Raw genomic sequence first — 20,298 nt, 5'->3', positions numbered from 1 at the left:
TGGACAGGGAAAGCGCCACATCCGACTCCCATGTTGGCTCGCCTCCCCCCACTGTGATGCACCCACTTGCGCGTACCTAAGACTTGAAAAGACTTGAAGACTTGAAAATGGCGGACAGAGCCAAAATGGCGGTGGCCTCCATCACTGGTTGCCTTAGTGTACGTGCCCTGCTACTGAGGCATGAAGGAACAGTCTGAAGAAGGAATGAAACAAAAAAATGATCAGGTTCTTTTTCTTTGCACGGTGACTCCCCTACCTTTGGGGTAGGGCCTGATGAGGACTAGGACATTGCATTAACCACATTCATCACATCACGGTATATGTATATACACGCTTTTTTTGGTGTGTCAACATTGGAGGAAGGAGAGAAAACAATACACAATGAAGGAAAAGAGATTCTGTCTGTTCATATTTCTTTTGTTTTGGTTTGGTTTTGTTTTTTGTTTTTTCAACTGAAGGAATGCCGAAGCAGACCCCTGTCTTGTCGCTAGCACAAGGCTGCTAAAGGACAGAGTCTGGTTTGGTGTCCATGGCGACAACCCCCCACCCCTGGCACCATACCACTGCAACACTACTGCACTGCTCTCTACTGTACTGTTGTGCCGACAACAGCATCATTCCACACTGATGTATAGAAGGACTTTGTAACGCTATTGTATTAAGAACCTACACTATTTATGAACTCTGTCTGACATGGACAACAAAGACGCAAAAACGAGACCCGAAGAACGTTGGAAAAAAAACATCTCATCGCTGCACCCCCAACTTCATAGCAGACGATTCAACTGTATGTGTAAATACTGTGAACATTGATCCCAGGCCAAGACCCCGACCCCCAGCCCACCCCACCCACTTCAACCTTCTGCAGGCCTTTTCACTACTGCCCTCGATCCCAGGCACCAGTCTGGGGGCTCACGGGTACACAAAGGGATAAGGACTCCTAAGACTGGGTCGCGTAACTGTAGATTTCCACGGAGACGAGAAATCTCTCTAGTTCTCGGGTCTCCCACACATATTTAACCTTATTAAACAACAATGAAAAAAAAAAGAGAAATACATTTACGATGGAAGGAGAATAGGGTGGAAGATGAGAGGCGCTGGACAGACAGTGGGAAAGGTGGTTAAAGGGGTATGAGCGGAACAGACCGGAATTTCGGACTCTGAAGAGGACTAGGGGAGGTCCATTAGGATCAATACTGCACATCTCAGGGGGAAAACTGTAAGGCCCTCTTTTCTCATTTCTCTTTTCTATTTATCTTTCCTTTTTTTCTCCCTCATGTTGTTCCTCCCTCCCTGCTCTTTTCTTCACCTCCTCTTCCTTTCGTCTCTACCTCTTTTCTCTTCACCTCCTCTTCCTTTCGTCTCTACCTCTTTTCTTCACCTCCTCTTCCTTTCGTCTCTACCTCTTTTCTTCACCTCCTCTTCCTTTCGTCTCTACCTCTTTTCTCTGCCATGAGTCCTTTTTTTCCTTTCTTTTCTTTCTCTTTCATGTTGTTTCTCACCTCCATTTTTTAATATATAAATATATATATAAGCTGCACATGTGAATCTTGACTTGGTGCGAACTACTGTGATCTTACACATCTCTACTTATTATGATTTATATTATTATTATTATTATTATCATTATTATTATTTTAAATCTTGCCCACTCATGTAATATAGAAAATCACACCTTGTTTTATATGTTCATTTCTGTAAAGTTTTAGTCCTTTTTTCAATTTTATTTTTGTAGATATGGATAAAGATGACAAAAGATGTGTAAATTATTTTCCCTCCCCTGTTTTTAAGAAAAACAATGGTGAGGTTGTTAGCCACACAGAAGGAAAAATGAACTCGTGTTAAAGACTCATTTGTTTTTGTGACATTAAAAAGAAAAAAAATATTTCGGGAAAAAAAAAATTCTCATGTGTCATGTTTCAATCTGTTTTGTGTTGTGTGATTTGTCAGGTAAGGTCAAGTTGGGACTAGCATTGAAACTTAAGCTTCCCTGATAATGACATTCAACTAGGCCCACTTTTAGCCTCGGAATCCCACCACATCTTAGTTATTAAATATCTAATTTGCTGTGTTGAATCTCAAGCCACTCTTTAGTCCTTCATGTAATGTCTGCTCTGTGGTGTCCACAAATCACTTAATAATTTAATGCTAGGAGATTTTTTTTCCTATCTCACCTTTTGATGGCACAATAGAAGACTAGGCAGAAGGCCAGACTGTGAATAATACATGACTCTGGAGGCACCGATGGTAAACCACAACCGTGCATGAGTCATGGAGCGTCTCGTCCGCACACGCTCCTAGAGAGATAGGGCCTTCTGCTCTGCTGAACAGCCGCTCAAAAATGACATTCTGCTGATGTGTGAGGCCAGCTAGCTGAATCGGCCAACCCGTGCTCGTTCCTGAGGAGTGAATGAATGGTCATCTGGGACAGAGACCATACACATAGTCAGAGTTAAAAGCTATGAAGTGTTCAGTTCAAAAGAGCCACAAGCATGCTTTAAAACACACCGCTCTTGCACAAAAATGTCATGAAATAAGAGGGAACAGATGTGTGTTGTAGCCATTTCTACTGCTGATACAACACACAAAAAGAACTTAATCACTCACTGACTCACTTGTATTCCCAGGCAATAGACATCTGGTTGGTTGGTTTCAGCTTGTGTTCACAGGTTGTCACCACTCGATTCCCAAACATACCCAAAGAGGTGAACTTTAGGTATGGATATCTAGATATCTGGCTTAGTGTCAGTTGCACTAAATACTTTACAATGTGTTTGGGAATGTGCCTTTTCGTTTGAAAAAGTTATATTCAAATTAAGTCTTGTTCACTATTGGTTGATTGATCATTTGTAAAAAATAAACACAACGTATTAGACGATAGGCCTAGCGTTCACAGATTGACTGATAAACTGTCAATGACTCCTTCAATTCACACCTTTTTACGTTTATAAAAACGACTTGCTAGTTTACAACATATGTCCACTCCCAAGTTCAAGAACTGAACTAAATCTTACAAGACTGCGTTGCCTAGCCTATCTGAAGAAATTGATTGATATGGTAACTTAACGTTCTGCGAGGGGCACTTTTTATTCATCCCTTTAGAAATGTGTAGACTGGAATAGTTTTCCAGACTTAATTTTAGAATGTGTCCCTGTGTATTCGACTTTGTTGTCAGACGTAGGCTACGATTGATGAAATTAAATGGTCTTTTGTATGCAATATTCTGGTCAGGGATAAAAAGGATGTAAATAATCATTAGGTCATTATGACTTGGTCTCAGGTTTCGTGCCTTTTGGGTAAACGAGCAGAAAACGACCACCGCTATTGTGTATGCCAAAGAACGGCCTTCAATTGTTTTCTTTGGATGGGTGTGTCCGCGCGTCCCTTTTAACCATCTAAACGGATCAGCATAGTGAACTCTGGTCACGTAGGCTATAGGTAGGCCGGGCCCTATCCAGATGATTGTGCTTTAGTTTGGCCTCACCATGTTGTTATACCACTCACACACAAGCCTATGGAAAATAGAAGCTCGGCAGAGGAAAGCTTAGAAAGTGAAGATCAATATCAGTATTGTGAAAGGGCGAGCAGCGAGACTGAAAAGAGTTAGGGGAGGAAGGGAAGGGGGGTTAGTTGTCTGTGAGGAGTTTTTGGAGGCGGAGCACTCTGCGAAGCGTGGGGGAGGAAGGGGCCATTGATCGGGGGCTGGGAGGCGCTGTAGCCTGTGTTTGAATGAAGCAGAGACGGAAATATGTGAGTTTGTATAATAATAGAGGGGTAACCGACTCCATTTGGTCGACGAGAATCAGAACTTTTGTATCGCATTATTACACTGTTTGGAAACACGATCAAAAGGAAGACTGGATCTAGTTCTGCGCTTCCTTGGAATTTTGCACTCTGCCCTCGACATGCAGTGTGCGAGTTTTGGGAAGAATCAGTAGGAATATACCCAATCCCTCGACGTATTGTTGCGGCCATTAACGAGGAATTTACAACCTAAACTATATCGGCAACATCGCTTGTGGCTTTAATGCAGGTGACCAAAATTCCAACACACTAAATTGCACTCCAAATCACGTTTCCAGCTATTTTTTGTTCACCGGCAAAGCGGTTCGCTGTCTCGCAGGCATTTGGGTGATGAATGATAGTATTCACACACGCAGCAGGACTCTGGGCAGAGTAGCCTACCGCTGCGGACACCAAGACTGGGATGCGTATAATGGCCTTTGTATTGTGTAGATGAATCTGGGAGATTTTTTTGCATGTGGTTTGATGTAAATGCGCAACGACTGAAAATTACAACGCTTCTATTTACCCGGCAAAACGAATTCCCAAAGAAAGATTTTTCCCTCAACCTTTTTTGCCACAACAGTTGTGCTAGGATCCCTCTTTGTGTGGCAACCGCACTACCCCTCAATTGACTGGAGAACGACTTGGAGAAAGGGTAAGTGCCTTCCATTGATATGGATTCATTCACTATACAACAAATGCATGAAATATTATGTTCTGGGGTATGGGGTAGGCTATACAACTTAAGATGTCTAGTAGGCGATATTGTGATAAAGCGGTTTCCTTCATAGACCGCTGTTTCAAACGAGTGATTATAGGCAATTCATCCTCTGCTAAGGTGGCACTAATGGACTCGCGTTTGAGCCGTTTGTAGGGGAAATCACGCCAAATTCAGTGAAGTACAGACGTGGGATTGAAGATTATAATCAAGCCTCAGCAAATGTCCTCTTTTAGCGCGTTGGTCTAACCAAAGAATCCCCCTATAGGTAATATTCTCACCCTAGCCTACCTTCTTCCATAACTCAGTTGCAATATCCTTTGGTAAATTATGCATCAGGAAGTGGCAGTCAGAAAACTTAACGCATTCTTAGGCCATGGGCCCATTCATAGGCTACGTGTTGCCAGAGTTGTTGCTTCTCATGTTGATTTAGGAGCAGTCACTTGCAAATGAAGTGCCGAGAAGCATGCCCGACCAACGATACTTTGTAACAATATGTTACAGTTGCATTGTCTTGCCTGCCATTTTTCTTTTTCCAGTAGCCTACTGTCGGAATTACTGTAGCCAGGATGGAAAACTTACAAATTGATCACTTTTCCCTTTACCCTTGGTTGCTACTCCTGTAGCCTAGACTACTGTTGTAATGTGGGCGAGTGGGATTAGGGTTACTGTGTCAGTCAAGTGAAGGCCTTGAAGCCTCGGGCTCGATTTTCATTAGAATGATGATCGTCCATGGAGAGCAAGTCTGGTGCTCCCACAGTTCCGTGTGCTTTGGTCAGTCTTTTAGAACTGTTAATAGAAAATCATTTAGACCTGCAGCACACACATTTACTAACGACAAGCAGCCCATTACTGTATGCCTAAAACCAGAATTAATGCAGTGTAGGCTATTGGACTAGCCTATTGTATTGCCATAATAAGCCAAAGAAATGCTAGCAATGTGGCTACTATACTTAATTCTATAATTGTCCAAGTGTGTCCATTTCTTCCATTATATTTTAAGTTTTACCAGGCTACCTAAAGGATAGCACTGTAGGTCAGGGGTTTTCTTTCCCTCAATACATCTTATTAGACTCTCCGGACAGGATAGGATAGTCCAGCCAAATGGGTCAGAGAAGACATTGAATAATAGGTAACAGTATAGTTGCATTGGAAGACACACCTGACACCAGCAACAAAACACATCTATTGCCACACCTACATACACCACATAATGCAGCCCATGAAGCGGTTTCCCAAATGTTACATGTTTGACACCAGGGGTAATAGTCTGGTTTTGTTACAATAAGTAACCCCCAAAAAAAAGACCTATTTGTGAAACCACAGCTTTGTTCAGCTGTCAGTATGCTGTTTTTTCCCCTCCTGTCCAAATGTTGTAACCTTTGGTTAGCCTGAGACGCATTGCCACCCATTGTGACCCCTGTCGGTCCCTAGTGCCACCCAGGTTCTCGTGCGGTGATGTCATTAATGGCAGTGCGGAATTCTCAGCTGTGCCTGGAGGTGTATGGAAGCAGTCACAGTTAGTTCCAGCAGGATGCTGCGGTGACATGAGCAATAATTGGAAGTCAGCAAGACAAGAATGTCTGTTTCAGAGCTGGAGATGAGTTATTCAGCAGGATTGTCAATGGGATAGAGGTGGAGCGACTCAGGGGATGTTTGTTTTCGTTCCTTTGTTGGCCTTACCAGAAAACCAATTCCCAGCACTCACATGAAACTCATTTTCAGATGTAGAGAGAGTGAGTTCCAAAAGATGGAGTGAGAAAAGGACTCTGAAATAGAAAGAGAAGTGGTGGCCTCTTATTAGTGGGTTATTGAATTAAGACTCATTCTGTCCTGTTTGCAAGAAGACCAGCCCAAACCACCAGATATGCACGTGGACACAAAATATGCAGAATTAATTTGAGATATGTTTACTGAAATGCTAGATGTCCACACACACACACACACACACACACACACACACACACACACACACACACACACACACACACACACACACACACACCCTTAATGGGCAGCCGTGGCCCACTGGTTAGCACTCTGGACTTGTAACCGGAGGGTTGCCGGTTCGAGCCGCGGCTGAAGTGCCCTTGAGCAAGGCACCTAACCCCTCACTGCTCCCCGAGCGCCGCCGTTGTAGCAGGCAGCTCACTGCGCCGGGATTAGTGTGTGCTTCACCTCACTGTGTGTTCACTGTGTGCTGTTTGTGTTTCACTAATTCACCGATTGGGTTAAATGCAGAGACCAAATTTCCCTCACAGGATCAAAAAAGTATATATACTTATACTATACACACTACACACACACACAATGACCTTTATTCTGTTAAAATAGGAGTATTTTAGCCCTCCCTAACAATTGGCAAAGCTTAAACACATAAAAAAACATGCAGACACACATGATCAGATGTCAGCATCTTTGCAGAATTTTGGTTGCACGATGAAGAGGAAAGTTGTCATGTTGGGGTCAAAGGTCGGGTCACCATAGAAACACGACCCACCCCTTTCCCATCTCCAATACCCTCTTTTCATCCCTATAGTAACAGACAAGCTCGGTTGCCCCGGAGACTACAGGGCATGCCAGGGGAATGTGTTCTCTCTCTCTCTCTCTCTCTCTCTCTCTCTCTCTCTCTCTCTCTCTCTCTCTCTCTCTCTCTCTCTCTCTCTCTCTCTCTCTCTCTCTCTCTCTCTCTCTCTCTCTCTCTCTCTCTCTCCTTGTGTCTCTTCTCTCTCTCCTGTGTGTGTGTGATGGAGAGGGGGCTTCTGAGCATGTGTTTGTGTGTCAGGAGGTGATGGGGATAAATTGGAGATGGTCCCCTACTGAAAGGTTCCAGCTGGCTGTTAATCCATAAAGCTGGGTGGATTGTCATACAATTAAATGTGTAGAGAAATGCCTTTGGAATCAGTGTGACTACATTATCAGTCACAGGTATTCAAACCGTATTCATTTGACTACATAATGTAAACTGAGTAACTGAATGTATTGTTGTAAAGGGACTACTAGTTAAAACACATTTAGTCATCTCTGCACAAAAGATTTACATCCAGGAAAGATAAGAAATTGGGATTGGAAGGCGAATTAAATAATGATTTTGCACTCCCATTTGCTCCTAACTTCCTTGTTTTCTTGGAACTCTCGCCGTCCAGCAATTCCGCAAGGTTGTCTGAACTACACAAATTAGTAATTTAAATGAAATTGAATAAATCGTTTGAGGTGTATTGCACAAATGTCACTGAAGAATGCTGCATTTTCTGACATTATTTTTTGTCATTTCCCCATTTTGTCTCTTTCTCTGTTTCTCCTGCCTTCTTTCACTCTCTCCCTTCACTCCTCCCTTTCTCTCACACAATCTATTTTTCCCTTCACTCCTCCACACCTCCCTCTCTCTCTCCCTCTCTTCACTCCTCTCTCTCTCTCTCTCTCTCTCTCTCTTCCTTGTCCCCTTCCCACCCCTCAGCTCTTCTCCATCTCTTCTCATCCAGCCTCCAAGATAGATTCTCTCAGGAGTAAGGTGGAGTTACTGAAGCTGCCGTTAGCTCTCTCCTCCAAATCCCTGAGCGAGCGCAAGAGTCAGCTGGGCGGAGCCGGAGGTGGCACGGGGGGAGGAGGGGCCCACAAACCCCGCCCACCAGCCCCAGACATGGACAACGAGTCGCAGTACTCGGGCTACTCCTACAAGTCGTCCCACTCGCGGAGCTCCCGCAAACACAGGTGTGTGTGCGTCTGTGTGTGTGTGTGTGTGTGTGTGTGAGAGAGAGTCTTTATGTGTGTGTAGATTTGCACAGAAGCATGCCCAAATTAACGTGAAGGCAGTAAAACCCACAACACCACATCCAAACACCTGGCTGTAACTTAAACAAGATCAGTTGCATATTCACACACACACACACGAGCAAATGCACTCATTTCATGTATCCTTGCACAGTGGTTTATATTTATAAGTACTCACATCTGTCTATCTGTCTGTCTGTCTGTCTGTCTGTCTGTCTGTGTGTGTGCATCGCATGTTGCAGGGATCGGAGGGACCGGCATCGCTCAAAGAGCCGAGACAGCAGTAGCCGTGGCGACAAATCTGTCACTATCCAGGCTCCCGGAGAGCCCCTGCTTGACACAGAGTCGACCCGTGGAGATGACCGGGTAAGGTTGAATGCTTCAACGTCTTAAGTAGGCCAGCGCTCACACCAAGAGAGTGTGGTGGCTGGACATGGTGTTATAATCCTGTCAGACACCAGACCCTGCTGGGGAAGTGCTGACTTGATATCTGGGCCTCCAGTGAAATTTGGGTCACACACCCACGTATTGTTAGAGGTGGATAGTTTGAGACATGTTCACACACACACACAGGCCCACGCATCTGCACACACCCATACACATACACACACTAACACACATACACTGTCTCTCATGTTTGTAGGCAAACCAGTACCTCTCCTTTACTTTTGCCTTGTTTCCTCTGCATGAGTGTCTTCGCAAATATAATCAAGAAGCACTCTGGCCCATGAAATTTCCAACCAGATGCGTCTCTTAATAAAGAGAGAGATGGAAAAATCAGTCTTGAAACCCCCCTGGAGGTCATCCTTTCTCTCTCTCTCTCTCTCTCTTTCTTTCTTTCTTTCTTTCTTTCTTTCTTTCTTTCTTTCTTTCTCTCTCTCTCTCTCTCTCTCTCTCTCTCTCTCTCTCTCTCTCTCTCTCTCTCTCTCTCTCTCTCTCTCTCTCTCTCTCTCTCACATTCCTACTCCATCCCGTCTGTTTTTCCATCCAAATCATAAATCTCCCTCCTCCTCTAATTGAGCAGTGCACGCTCCAGCCTGTGTTCCTAATGTCAGTCATTTTTTATCTATCCTTAATCGTTATTGCCTCATTTCCTCCTCTCTCCGCCTCCTCTCCTCCCTCTCCTCCTCCACGGTCATCCCTTCCTCCCTCCCTCTTTCCTTCAGACTCTCTCCACTCTCAATCCCTTCTTTCTTCTATTCTGTGTCATTCTCTTTTTAGGAAGTCTTTTTATATCGGCACAGATCATTAATCTCCTGTGCCACTTCATTAATCTCCATCGCTCTCTCTGGGAGCATAGATGGCAGTCTGCCGGTGTGAAGGCTTTATGTCGGGGCCAAGGCTCTCTTGGGTGACTCTCGTACAGTGGAGACGCTGATATGCTAGGGCTGATGTTGTGTTCCGAGTTTCATGGAGTATCAGTTTTTTAATCGCTGAATCGTCTCTCTGTGTGTGTGTGATTTTGTGTATGGTATTCAAGGAATCTACAGCGAAGCCTTGTTAAAAGCGTGACCGAACATGTTCGGATGCTGGCGCCGTGGCTGTGTGTGTGTGCATTTAAAGTATGCATGTGTGTGCCATGTTATAATTCGTCACAGATTCTCAGGGGCATCAGGTGTACATGTCTTCCATTCCAGCGAGACATAATTCAGTTAGCTGGGCAATGGCCTTACTATGACTCAACTGTCATAAGACCCACAGCCAGCCTTCAGTTGTCCCAGTTAAAACTCACATATCAAATCACATCAATCGTCAATGTCATCAAATCATCCAGCCACTTGCACTGGAAGGGAGGTCAGATTTAGGTTGAACTGGTTTGTGAAGGCCAATGGCGTGAAAGTAAATAACTTAACATTGATAGGAAAATATAAAGAGCCTCATAGTATTGGGTCTACGCATTATGGTAACATTTCTTAGATAGCATAGGATGAGGAGGAGGAGGAGGATGATAATATTTGCAGCTTTAGGGGTTTTTTTTTCTAGAGAACTAAGCATTTTGCTAGAGATTCAAAGCTTATCTTTAAGGTAAGAAAAAATATAATCAGATTAATCATGATAAGGGTTATGCACCATTCTGATTTTTTGTTTCCTTTGCTCAAAATCCTGTTTCTTTAATATGCAGGCTCATGTTAAGACCTGGAGCGATGCTAATTAATTATTTCCTCTTTCTCTCTTCCCCCTTCCCCCTCTCTTATCTTTCCCCGCCTTTTATCTATCCGTTTTACCCCATCCCTCTTTCATCTCTATCCGTTTTACCCCATCCCTTCTTTCTTCTCTATCCATTTTACCCCATTCCTTCTTTCATCTCTATCCGTTTTACCCCATTCCCTCTTTCTTCTCTATCCGTTTTACCCCATTCCTTCTTTCTTGTTGCCATTTCCTGATGTACCCCCTCTTCTCCCTTGTCTTCATTTTCCGCCATCTCTCTTTTCTTTTACTCGCTCTGTCTCTCCCTTCCCCCATACAAATCCATTCTTCCATTCTTCTTCTATCACTTTATCCCTCTCTGTTTTTCAGTGTACTTCACCACCTTTCTCTCTCACACTCTCTCCCATCCCCCACTTCTCTCCTCCTCTCTCCAACTGCTTCATCTCTCTCTCTCTCTGTGTATCTCTCCTTTCATCTATGTGGGTCTCTTCTCTCACTGTCTGTATATATGTGCCACTTTATCTCTCCCAATCCCTCTCCTCTCCTACTTCATTTATGCCTCTGTGTCTATCTTTCTCTGACTGTTTGTCTGTCTACAGTTGTCTTTTTCTCCTCCTCTCTCTCTCCCCCTTTATGTAAGGGGTAATGGCTGCCAAGGTGTCCCAATATAAGGAATTAATAGGCGAGGTGAAGAACACCACGCCTCGTCCATTAACTCCATATACCGGGACACCTCGAAGGGCGTTATCCCACTTATCCCCCGGTTGCTACTCGTATACAGTATTATGTACATAGGCAATAGTCATGGATTTGTAGCTCACAAAGGAAACTTGTGGTTCAGTTTAAAAAGCACCCGACTTTCTTTTGTTACTGACCGTGATGGCGGTAGGTTAGCTTAGCTATGGTTTATTCCATTGTTGCAAGCCAAGCCATCTTCCTAGTTCATCCGTTGTTTACTATGGTTGTTGTAGTTACATTTCAAAAAAGCATTAATATGGAAAGCTGATTAAACTTTTTTTTACCAGATCAGGTGTTCCGATACACAGAACCACCCCCCCCCCACCCCACCCCACCAGCCAATCAGAAAAGGATATTAATTCAATGAAGATAACTCTTTATTCTTTATTCTCTCTCTCTCTCTCTCCTCTCTCCTGCCTCTCTGCCCATCAGGATGACAACTGGGGCGAGACCACCACGGTGGTCACCGGCACGTCGGAGCACAGCGTCTCCAACGAGGACCTGACGCGCGCCTCCAAGGAGCTCGAGGACTCTTCGCCGCTGGAGTGCCGGCGCTTCGCCGGGCCAGCCCTGAGCGGCGCTCTGGGCCTCTTCGCTCTCCTCACCCCCCTCGCCTTCCTCCTCCTCCCGCAGCTGCTGTGGCGCGACCAGCTGGAGCCCTGCGGCGTGCCTTGCGAGGGCCTCTACGTCTCGCTGGCCTTCAAGCTCCTGGTCCTGGCGCTCTCGTCGTGGGCGCTCTTCCTGCGTCCGCCCCGCGCCTCGCTGCCGCGGCTCTTTGTCTTCCGCGGCCTCCTGGCCGCGCTTCTCTTCCTCTTCGTGGCGTCCTACTGGCTCTTCTACGGCGTGCGCGTGCTGGAGCAGCTGAGCGGACTACCATCAAGCATCGTGGGCTCTGGCCGTCGGTGGGCCTGGTGGAGCTGCTCTTCATCCAGTACCTGGCGCTGGTGCTGCTGGAGGTCCGGCAGCTGCAGCCGGCTTTCTGCCTCAAGGTCGTCCGCACCACCGACGGAGCCAGTCGCTTCTACAACGTCGGACACCTCAGGTGAGCCAGGGAGGATTTTGTGTGTGTGTCTTTGTGTCTTTGTGTGTGTGTGTGTGTGTGTGTTTGAAGGGTGACATGCCAGAAATCCAACTAGATTGGTCCAGTGCTGGAATGTTGATTGTTGCGTCTTCGCGAGCCAGCTCAAACTGCATGACTAATCGGACGGGAATTTGGTCCAATTGTACAGATTGTTGGGTCTGACTAAAACGGGCCAAAATTGCTCTCTCAGTGTGTGTGTGTGTGTGTGTGTGTGGTAACAATAGAAGCAGTGTGCATTTATGTTGAATGGGTAAAAATATGAGTGTGAATGTTGGAGGGGACACAAAATAAGATTTGTGTTCGACGGTTGTGTATGCTTGCGGGCCCGTGTGCATGCCTGCCTGCCTGCCACCAGTGGGGCAAGCTGCTACAGTGCTAACCATGTCTGTGTGTGTTTGTGAGGTATTTGTGTAGCTAGCTGCTACAGTGCTGCTAAAGAATTGAGGTATTTGTGTAGTTAGATAGGAGCTGGGGAGAGGGAGAGAGAATGAAATTCGGTCATACTTTAGTCATGCAGACCAGACCTGGTGATTTGAGGAACTATGCAGGCAAAGAAATTACAAAGAAATGAAGTTAAAGTGTTGGTGCCAGACACTTATCCAACACAAATTGGTGTCGGTGTGGACAGAGGGCAGATAGCAAGTTTATTTCGACCGGCTGTCCAGGTGAAAAACAAGGGAGAAGTGAGAAGTTTGAGTTCCTAAGGTCATCACAGACGTGATGTAATTAGCCAAAAAAGTAGTTATTTTTTTTCGCTGTGTTGTTTCATATGACACCAAGTTAATACACATTTCCTGGTTTGTGTTTGTATGTGTGTCTCTTTGGTAACGGCGAAGAAAAGGGCAGGTCTTGGCAAAGACCTCTGATCTCATTGTTTTGTCTCTCTTGAGATTGTGCGGTCATTGGATATGCCCTCGTGTGGGGGTGTCTGGTGTCTTGATCAGTCTCCTGAGATCACTGTGCTCAGAGTCAGACCTCAGCAATCACAAACCTTACCAACAGCATCCTCATCGTCGATCAATGAATTAGCTACACAAAGTAATCAATTAGCAATTAGTAGTAAAGTAATTATCTTACATAAAATATGAATTACTTTGTTTTATATAAGCTTGATACACAATTAGTAATAAATTAAGTATCTTATGGGAAAACATTGGTATTGTCACATAGACTGTTAATTGCTGTCTAGTGAGTTTTAGTCAAACATTAACATTGACCTATATAGGTCCTTAGTTGGCAGCTCCCATGTATGTTCAAATCGTGCCACTGGTTTTCTGATTGTTTTGCAGCAAATCAACCAAACCTTCCTCATGACTGTATTCACATTTAAGTTGACACACAGCTGTGTCTTACTCTTAAACTGTTGAAACAACCAGTTTAGAAAGCACAGTTCACAGTAAACTAGCCTGTTTCTAACTGGCAGTGAAATTCCTACAGCCTAGCTGTTTGATGATTGCTTGTTGGCTATGCATGGGGTTTTAACAGTTATGTTGCTGTCCTCCAGTTTTACCACTAGGTGGAAGCAATGCCATAACTTTGAAGCTTTTCATTGGGCTTTTCCACTTTTTGAAATTACTTTTAAATTAAGTAGATATTGCTGATAATTTATTTTCTGGGCAGAAATAATTCTCAACTCTGATAGATTATCTCTGATTAAATATATAAGTATGTTATTGTCATTGTAAAAATGAAGATTGGTTCTTCTTGAGCTTTACTGTGGGCTTGACACTCCGCTGTGGGCTGTAGATACTGAGGATGATTAAGATGGCTGACACTAATGCAAATGAACACCTGACATTATATTTGTTTGTTTGTTTGTAGTATCCAGCGTGCAGCTGTGTGGGTCCTTGACCAGTACTACAGCGACTTCCCTGTCTACAACCCGGCGTTGCTCAACCTGCCCAAGTCAATCCTCTCGAAAAAGATGTCTGGCTTCAAAGTCTACTCACTTGGAGAAGGTGAGAGTTGAATTCATGTCTGTCCGCCTCCACATGTTCCCTAATTCATCCAGACGTCTGCATCTCTCTGTCTTTGCCCATCTGAAGTACTCTCAATTCCACCTTCATTCTACATCGGTCTGTTGCTCTCGCCGTCCAGCAATTCCGCAAGGTTGTCTGAACTACACAAATTAGTAATTTAAAAGAAATTGAATAAATCGTTTGAGGTGTATTGCACAAATGTCACTGAAGAATGCTGCATTTTCTGACATTATTTTTTGTCATTTCCCCATTTTGTCTCTTTCTCTGTTTCTCCTGCCTTCTTTCCACTCTCTCCTTCCTCCTCCCTTTCTCTCACACAATCTCTTTTTCCCTTCACTCCTCCACACCTCCCTCTCTCTCTCCCTCTCTTCACTCCTCTCCACACCTCTCTCTCTCTCTCTCTCTCTCTCTCTCTCTCTCTCTCTCTCTCTCTCTCTCTCTTTGCTGTCTTCCCCTTTGTCTGACCTTTTCTGGCTCGTTGACCTCTTTGTCACCCTCGCCCCTTGTCATTGTCTGTGAAAGTGCAGTATCAATCCTGTGTAATTCCCTTGGGTCCATGCCATTGATTGCGCCGTTTCTCATATTGATTGACAGAGAACAGCACCAATAACTCAACTGGCCAGTCGCGGGCCATGATCGCAGCTGCAGCACGGAGGCGGGACAATTCCCATAATGAGTACTACTACGAGGAGGCTGAGATGGAGCGCCGCGTCCGCAAGCGCAAGGCCAGGTGTGTGTGTGTCTGCGTGTGTGTGTGTGTGTCTGCGGGTGTGTGTGTGTGTCTGCGGGTGTGTGTGTCTGCGTGGGTGTGTGTGTCTGGTGTGTGTGTGTGTCTGGGGGTGTGTGTGTGTGTCTGGGTGTGTGTGTGTGTGTCTCTGGTGTGTGTGTCTGCGGGTGTGTGTGTCTGCGTGTGTGTGTGTGTGTCTGCGGGTGTGTGTGTGTGTCTGCGGGTGTGTGTGTGTCTGCGGGTGTGTGTGTGTGTCTGCGGGTGTGTGTGTGTGTCTGCGGGTGTGTGTGTGTCTGGGGTGTGTGTGTGTCTGCGGGTGTGTGTGTGTCTGCGGGTGAGTGTGCGTCTGCGGGTGAGTGTGCGTCTACGGGTGTGTGCGCCTGTGGGTGTTTTGTGGTGGAGTACTTGGGTCTACATGCTTGTACCCGTTTGTCTGAGGGCTGTTCTGATGTGAAATTGGGCCACACTACAAGAGTGCTCCTCTGCCTTCAGTTTTTTTTTTCATCTTCTATACACTGTTAGGTTCAGTTCACTGTTAGTTTCTAAGCACTGCAGTTAGGGTAACATCTATACACTGAGAAGGATACCATCTTCATCGTTTGCATATCTCTACCTCAATACTGCTTCAAATACTACTGCTACTAGCACTAGTACTGTACTAAAATTAATTCCTTCAGTTTCGGTGCACCGAAACGCCATCATTGTATCACGTATTGTTGTGTTTTAAAAGTAAATGTGTCTTTGCTATGTCTGTGCACATATCTGCACACATAAGGGTCTAGATACCTGCAAGGGAAGTATCGGAACGTCACCTATTACCGACCATCCCGTATTTCTGACCTCTTGCGTGTATGTATCTTGCGTCACTTAATATTAATTTCTATACAAACCAAGACGGCGGATTCCTAAAGAAACGCAAGAACCCACACCATAAGTGTATCTAAATTAGCGATGTACCATAAATTACATTTTACCGTGACTCGGAAGAGCTGTAAACAGTGTTGTAAGGCTGCGTGCACGAATCCGCTTGGAGCTCCAGTGGAATTTTGATTTGCATTGAATTCTTGGTCTAACCGTTGATGTGAGAAAGGTCGGAAATAGGCGACCCGCCAGCACTAACCTCCGAGCGTGGTAAACAAAATTAGATATTTCAGGCAGTAAAAGCCCCGGTGAGAACCAAACCAGATTTGGTTCAAATCTACACACCTATGGCTACTGAAAAATGTAAGGTTCATTTATCAAATTTTATTTTGAAGTATTAAAATACATCGTTGTTTTAGAATTTTCGAACGAAAGGGCCAGTAATTGGTGCTTTTACAATTAAAATATTTTCTCATTAAATCTTTAGTGTTGATTACCAGAATTAATTGGATTCCTGTTTTCCTCTAAACAAACACTCGCTCAACCTCTAGTCCTTTTGTCAATATTAACACCATTGTCTAACACCATCTTAAAGTACTGTACTGTCTTGTATTTAAAGTAGCTAACTCACGAACACCACTGTGCCTCCTTTAATTTACTTAATTATACTTTGCTTTCTCCTTTTAGACTGGTGGTGGCAGTAGAGGAAGCCTTCACCCACATCAAGCGGCTGCAGGAGGACGAGCCTGCGGCCTCGTCGCCCAAGCACCCGCGCGAGGTGATGGACCCGCGGGAGGCGGCGCAGGCCATCTTTGCGCCTATGGCCCGGGCCATGCAGAAGTACCTGCGCACCACACGCCAGCAGCCCTACCATAGCATGGAGAGCATCATCGCCCACCTGCAGTTCTGCATCACCCACAACATGACGCCGAAGGTAAAGCGCAAGCCGCGGACACGCAGCCAGCGAGTCGCTCACTGCCCAACTGAATTATTTTACAATCGTGTGTACTGTATGTACAGCCTGTATGTGTAGGATTTTTACCCTATGCCGTTTTGCCAGTTTTTTCGCTGTTTTATTGCTTTTTGCTCGCTGTTTTCTCTACAGAGCTCCCCCTACAGCTTCAGAGTATATATTTTACGACACTTCTCACTCGGTCATCCTACCATTTCCTCTTTCCCTGTTCCTCTGACAACGGTTTACTTGCTTTCTGCTTCTTTTCGCCGGCTCTGCCATGATGAATGTCAGAATTTCGTAGCGTTGGTAGGGGGAAACAAGTGACAGTAGGGGGAAATAAGCAATGTTTTTTTTTTTTTTTTTTTTCTTCCTAGGCTGAACGAGCTATCATAGCGTGCTTGTCAGTCACCCATTTGTGACTCTGGTAACAAGTCTGGTTGAGTAAAACATGGAGAGGAAGTAAAAGAGGAGTAGCCTAGAAATCTAGACGCACCCTAGCGGCGGCAAAATTAATTTGCTCAGCCTGTACGTCTAGTATCAAACCATAGGGATTTCTATTGGCTAACACCGTGGATGTTATTCAATTTTTCAAATGTATTTGCCGTTTTGCCGACCGGCAGTTTGAAAGACAATTCTCTGCCCGCCCCTTGGATTAAGCGAGGTGAATGGTTCGATGCCAGACTATACATTTCAATGATATAGGATGGCCCGCCAGGCTAAAAGAGGAGTGCTTCCTTAAGATGGAGATAAAACATGCAGAGAGATTTTCGAAATGATCATCGGAAGGGCGGTTGCTTGTACAAGAAATTAAAAAACATTTGATCTACAGTTACAGTATGTTGATCGTGTGAATGCTATATTTCCACCTTTATCAGCAGTGTTATATTAAGTATTAAGAGACAAACGTGCCAAGTGACGACAAAAAGCTGTTTTTGGTGGCTGATGTACAACATCGCCACCAGATCGATGCCATGCGTGCATGATCCCGTAGTAGTAATAGATAACTTGTTTTTGAAAGAGGATTCTGGTCTACCTGAGTTATCATTTAGAATGAACTTGTTTTTTTATTATTACTGAGTACCCACAACATTGCAGGATTTACTGTAAGTCTTTACCCCTCTCTCCCTCTCTCAGGCATTCCTGGAGCGGTACCTCAGCCCTGGGCCCACCCTGCAGTACCAGCGTGAGAACGGCAGAGGGCGTCAGTGGACGCTGGTGAGCGAGGAGCCGGTAACCAGCGCCCTGCGCCAGGGCCAAGTCTTCTCGCTGCGACGCCTCGACTTTGCCTTGGTCGTCACAGTGACGCCGCTCCCTTTCCTCAACCTGGGGGAGGAGTTCATCGACCCCAAGAGTCACAAGTTTGTGATGCGGCTGCAGTCCGAAACCTCTGTTTGAGACCGAGAAAGAAAGAGAGTGAGAGAGAGAGAAAGAGAGAGAGAGAAAGAAAAAGGAAGGAGAAGATCGTCACAAGATGGAGGGGTGGGCGGAGAGAGAGCTGATGAGTAAAAAACGAGTCAGACGTTGGAGGAGTGAAGTTGGCGTGAAGTGACGACAAAGAAAGGAGGAAATGAGAGTGGATGTAGAGGGATAGAACCACTCTTCAGCCCCGATTTAACATCACATCATTTCTCATAGATTTTATTTCTTCATTTTTTTTATCTTCCAGTGACTTTCTCCCTTTACTGTTTTTTTTTTTTTTTTAAGTCTCTCCAGCTGATCTGGAGAATCTCCATAAGCTCATAGTTTGCTCCTTAGTGTCTTCAGATTTGACCTTTTCCAGGTGACACGAAGACTGAACGGTTTTAGTGCATTTTCTCTACGCTGACTGACATCACTGTAATTCCAACACTAAAACAACAACAACAACACAAAACAACAATAAAGGAACTCACAAAGCACATTAAATCAACATTACCCTATACTCTTTGAAGAAATCTGCTCCTTCTGACTGGAACCAACTGCTTATACTGTTTACCATTTCGCAATTTCCTTATTCAGAAACGTATTTAGTGTGTAATGACACTTTTTGGATCAAGCTGGACTTCCACTACACATCTCTTTGACACTACCTGGAAACTGTGAATGCTATTTTGGAAAAAAAAATTCTGTTAAGGCGCCTACGCTTAATATCATGCTTTATAAGGTTAATAACAATCGCTTTGAGTGACATCTGCGTGGGGAGTTACCTTGTTTTTGTTTTATTTTTCTTTAATTTTTTTTTCAATCGAAGGAGTTTGAACAATCATCAGACACTCAAAAGTGCTCCATCATATCATCGGTCCGTTGGGACTGTGTCTCACCAGTTTTCACACTGACCAAGAGGGCTGTCAAAGTTGTACCCCCCACCCTGTTCTTTGCTGTGGAGCGAGGCTTGAATGTCTTGCAGCGTTTTGTCTGTACTACTTACTCTGTATGTTTTCAACATTTTCAAAAAATAGCTCTGCTAACTGATTGTGCAACCTGTTTTTTTTAAGCATCAGCTGTTCTATTCTCACCCTGTAAATGACTGTGGATTCTCAGAAGCATGATCACTTAAAATGGTTCCACCCACGATACTCCCTCGCTCCCCCTCCAACGGGATGACGCTGCACTGCGGAGGAAACTGTTGTGAAAATGTGAAGGAGATAAGGTGGACATCTTCCATAAACTGTCAGGAAGCAGAACAACATGGTATTATATCCTTTCATGTATCTCCTACATGGTAACAAGCAAAATGAACTACTCCATGTAGCCTTGTGTGCATAAGTGTGTGTGATTAACTGTTGGTTTGGTTGTTAGGGAGGTGTTTTTGGCACTCCTATGTGGTCACCATGTCATTGTGACCAGTGACATTTAAGTTGTCATGACTACACAACATCCACTCAACCACACCACATACACACTCCTAACACTTTTATGCAACGCACACTAGCAACCCCATGTAGCATTGGCTGTTGTCTCCAGCTGACATGGCAGGGAGGTCAGTCTGTGAAATAAAAACAAAAAGTAGCGGCTCAAGGCCTCTGCTGGTATTGTTTTTGCTCATTTGTTTTCGGAATGCACTGCAAGTATGCATTTCTGCCTTAAAGTTCACAGGAACCAATAACTGTTTTGGCTTCCTCTTTCATATGAGCAGAAAGAGATGTGTGTATGCACTGTTTGGCAGCTCTGAGACACTGTAGACCCCCTTCTCCCTCTCGCTCTTCCTTTTGTATATAACCTTTGAAAGATTTTTTTGTTTGTCTGTTTTTTTTATACTTATGAGGCTGGAGCTGGAGTTTTTATACAGTTATGTAGTGTTTTGAAAACTGAGCATTGGAAAAGTAATCTTGTGCAGAAAATAAAAAACAAACTTGCAATTTCATTCTTAGAGCCGGTGCATGCGCATAGTTAATGAAGTTTTGTATTTTTTGTATTTGTTTGCCTCATTTTTATCAATCTGATGTCTTAAAATGAAGCTAAGCCTTTAACATCTTTGTTTTCTTTAAAGTACAAAATGTATGGTGTGTTGTAAAGAGATTTGTAGATTTTCTTTTTATTGTGTGAGGAATTTCT

The 20,298-nt window shown here is 44.5% G+C and overlaps 2 protein-coding genes across 2 annotated transcripts in view; both read left to right on the top strand.

The window, feature by feature from the left end:
- Nucleotides 1-20,298, top strand: part of LOC125289084 (basement membrane-specific heparan sulfate proteoglycan core protein-like) — a 947,802-nt gene that overhangs the window by 547,543 nt on the left and 379,961 nt on the right. The gene's annotated exons all lie outside the window — the stretch shown is intronic.
- On the top strand, nt 3,570-18,462 carry vangl2 (VANGL planar cell polarity protein 2). Its single transcript, XM_048235962.1, is given in 9 exon segments — nt 3,570-4,441; nt 7,962-8,215; nt 8,518-8,641; nt 11,594-12,058; nt 12,061-12,203; nt 14,064-14,200; nt 14,816-14,951; nt 16,497-16,743; nt 17,899-18,462. Coding segments are annotated over 8 exon segments (1,584 nt in total). The 5' UTR covers nt 3,570-4,441; nt 7,962-8,144; the 3' UTR covers nt 18,160-18,462.

The sequence above is a fragment of the Alosa alosa genome, chromosome 24 (assembly GCF_017589495.1).
Source record: "Alosa alosa isolate M-15738 ecotype Scorff River chromosome 24, AALO_Geno_1.1, whole genome shotgun sequence".
NCBI classification, from domain to species: domain Eukaryota; kingdom Metazoa; phylum Chordata; class Actinopteri; order Clupeiformes; family Clupeidae; genus Alosa; species Alosa alosa.
This window is presented reverse-complemented; position numbering and strand designations above follow the sequence as displayed.